Source organism: Corvus brachyrhynchos, unplaced genomic scaffold (assembly GCF_000691975.1).
Source record: "Corvus brachyrhynchos isolate BGI_N302 unplaced genomic scaffold, ASM69197v1 scaffold46, whole genome shotgun sequence".
Classification (NCBI taxonomy): domain Eukaryota; kingdom Metazoa; phylum Chordata; class Aves; order Passeriformes; family Corvidae; genus Corvus; species Corvus brachyrhynchos.
In genome coordinates this window covers 3,155,588-3,158,539 of record NW_008238838.1, presented here as the reverse complement: position 1 = coordinate 3,158,539, position 2,952 = coordinate 3,155,588, and the positions used below count along the sequence as shown (strand labels likewise).

Genomic DNA, 2,952 nt, shown 5'->3' with positions numbered 1-2,952 from the left:
GCCCCGCCGTGCAGCAGGGATCCAGCCCCCGGTGTCCATCAGGGCTCCAGGGTGCGGCCCCCAAGCCCTGCCAGCGTGCACACTGATAGAGGAAGTGGCTGAGCTCAAGGAAAGATTTACTGGCTCTGCGCTCGCCCTACAGCGCTTGCAAGCTCTCTGCCTCCGCTATCTCTACTTTTTTCAGCTGCCCGAACGAGCGGTAATTCCTCCTCCTCCTCTCGTTCATCAGGTGCTTCTCAGTGAAGAGAAGATAATTCAGAGAGACCAGCGATGCCTTGGCCGAGCAGAAAGAGGGACAAAGAAGCAGTTGCAGGTCTGTGCTGACATCCTGACTGGTTTAGCATCTCTCGTTTGAGGTTTCAGGCTATAGTGAAACCACAGACAGCCGTATTAACCGTCTGTCTTTCTCAGCAAATGTCCCAGAGACAGCATTTCCTGTGCCAAATGGGCTGAGCACCCAAGCGTGACTGAGACAAGTCTGCTAGGTGTGTGATACGGACAGTGATGTATTCTCAGCACAAGGGGGTTAGGAAATGTAATTCAGGCCCATTTATGCAGAGCTTTCAGGTCCTGCACAGCAGAGTTGGTCAGTCAGAGTACACCCAGTGCAGTGCCAGGAAGCTGATGTGGTACCAGCTACAAAAAAAAGCAGCAAGAACATTGCACTGAAGGCACCATGATGTGGTGTTTAAAGTATAAGATGAAAAAATTGCACAGTTGGCTTGTCTGTGCCACTCATCTGCTTGATCCACTCTAGCAAGTAACCGTCTTCTTACCCTTTAATCACTTCTTAATAACTGGGTTGTTTTTTTTTTTGTCTGTGTCGTGAAGAAACAAAGGATGTGGATCCCTTCTGAACAGGTAGCTCAGTGGAGGTTAAGCTAAGATTTCCAGCTGCTGCAGGAATTGAAATAGCGTGGTTTGCTGCTGAATGTTCCTCTTACCAGATTCACCTAAATCTGCTTTGTTGCCTGCAGGTGATTTCTCAGCAATTAATTAAAAAAATTCAACTACACTTCATGTGGGCAGACATGGTCTGTCCCGAGGTTTTTTATTACTAGCTGGGACTATTAAACTACATTTGTGCACACACACAAAAATATCCTTATTTCAGATGCAAATTAGAAACACTCAGAATCATTGATGCGTAATGCTGCTACCTGAGCACCTGGGGTGCCCCAAACTCCTGCTGCAGTCAAATCTGTGAAACCAGCTTGGACAACTAAAAGTATTTTTTGAGACAAAATGTGTTTCATCTCAATGTCTTTTAAGATAAAGAAGAGTCTGATGCTAAAATTGCCAAAACCGAGGAGAAGGCTTCAGATAAGCAGGAAGAAGAGAAGTCTGCAAAACCTCCAGCTGGAAAATCCACATCAGGATGGAAGAACTGGAAGAAAAAAGCATCTGAGTCCGGTGGGGAGGAAAGCAAGATCACGTATTGTCACTGGCTGCTGAAATCAGAACCAGAGAGCAGGCTGGAGAAGGGGGTGGATGTGAAGGTAAGCACTGACACCCCCCTCACTGAGCAAAGGACACCAGCAGGGTCACTCCTGCCCAGCTTTAGTGCCCAGATGCTGAGGCACTAAAGCATCAGACAACTCAGATTGGTTTTTCTTCTCAAAACCCATTTGTCCTCCTGGAAACAGAAAAACAAAATGTTCTTGTCCAAGGTGACAACCTTGGCGTTTCATACGCAAACGAGACATAACACAAGAGGAAATCAGGTCCTCAGGATGCTTGGCTGTTGATCACAGGAGCAGCATCTATTTCAGACTCTGCCTTTACACTGCTGCTTTGTAAAGGTTTCTCTGTAGGCCCCGTGGGAGATAAAAATTGTGTCAAGTTTGTGCTATAATTGAAGGAGCTGCTAGCAACAAATGCTTAGGCTCAATGCAGACAATGACACTGTAGAGATCAGAAACCTCCTGAATTAATCTTTATTTTCATTTCATTTGGTAGTTCAGCATTGATGACTTGAAAGCTCAGCCTAATCAGACAACCTGCTGGGATGGAGTAAGGAACTACCAGGTAGGAAGCACATGGGGTCACTGAAATAGCAGTAGGAAAAAGGTGGCTCTGCCCACAGCTTTTCCTTTGCCTGAAGCATTTCCTTTCAGGACTCTCTGCCTGTTCATACAGGTGCTTTTTGGCAGGCATCTGAAGTCAACTGCTGCTTAGTGGCCTCTAGGTCAGAGGTGGGTTCAGGCTGGGAAATATTCTGTCGAATCATCCAGTTTTTCTTTTGCTTAGACCAACCTTTGATACCTTACAGCAAGTCTGCACTTACCCAAATACTCTGTCAGTGTACAGCTTTCTGTTCCAAAGGAATTCCACGTGTGCTTCCCCTGCTGTGTATGATCCCTGTACTCCACAGGATTCCCTATCCCCCTATACATTATCTGCTCTGCTCTGCTCTCAGTTGTTTGCTGACAACTCTCCTGGGCAAGGGTGGCTGAGCTGTTGAATCCCCACACACTTTCTGACCAACAGGATCTTGTTCTTTAGCCTTGTTTTTACCCAATTTCATTCCAACACAAAAACATCTCTATGACAACTGTAGGAAACATCACCCGAGTAGTTCTGAAGCACATCTGCCTCTCCTCTTGTTAGTTCCTGTTCTTGGCTGCTTATAATTACGCCCTGAGAACTTGATGGAAAGAGCTGAAAGCCTCTGTTTACTCCTGACAGGCAAGGAATTTCCTGAGATCCATGAAACTTGGGCAGCAGGCTTTCTTCTACCACAGTAACTGCAAAGAGCCTGGCATTGTGGCCATCGTCAAGGTGAGTGCCTGTGTTTTGGGGAGGGGGGAGAAGTGATAATGAATGGGTTATCAAGCAGCTCATTCCTTGTGTGTCAGAACCGAAGAGTGCAGGAGTTGTCCAGCAAGAGCAGGGAATGAGCTCAGGACACCTCAGCTCAACGCCACAGGGCTGACTCAGTCATGTGTCCCC

General features: G+C 46.8%; 2 protein-coding genes across 4 annotated transcripts in view; one reads left to right on the top strand and one right to left on the bottom strand.

The window, feature by feature from the left end:
• LOC103618571 (beta-galactosidase-1-like protein 2) overlaps window positions 1–2,952 on the bottom strand; it is a 41,267-nt gene that overhangs the window by 33,187 nt on the left and 5,128 nt on the right. The gene's annotated exons all lie outside the window — the stretch shown is intronic.
• Window positions 195–2,952, top strand: part of THYN1 (thymocyte nuclear protein 1) — a 4,444-nt gene continuing 1,686 nt past the window's right edge. Inside the window, exons 1-4 of the mRNA XM_008636897.2 lie at window positions 195–313; window positions 1,273–1,499; window positions 1,960–2,028; window positions 2,689–2,781. Of these exons, the coding sequence (XP_008635119.1) occupies window positions 271–313; window positions 1,273–1,499; window positions 1,960–2,028; window positions 2,689–2,781 (432 nt within the window). The 5' untranslated portion in view covers window positions 195–270. The remainder of the gene's footprint in view (window positions 314–1,272; window positions 1,500–1,959; window positions 2,029–2,688; window positions 2,782–2,952) is intronic.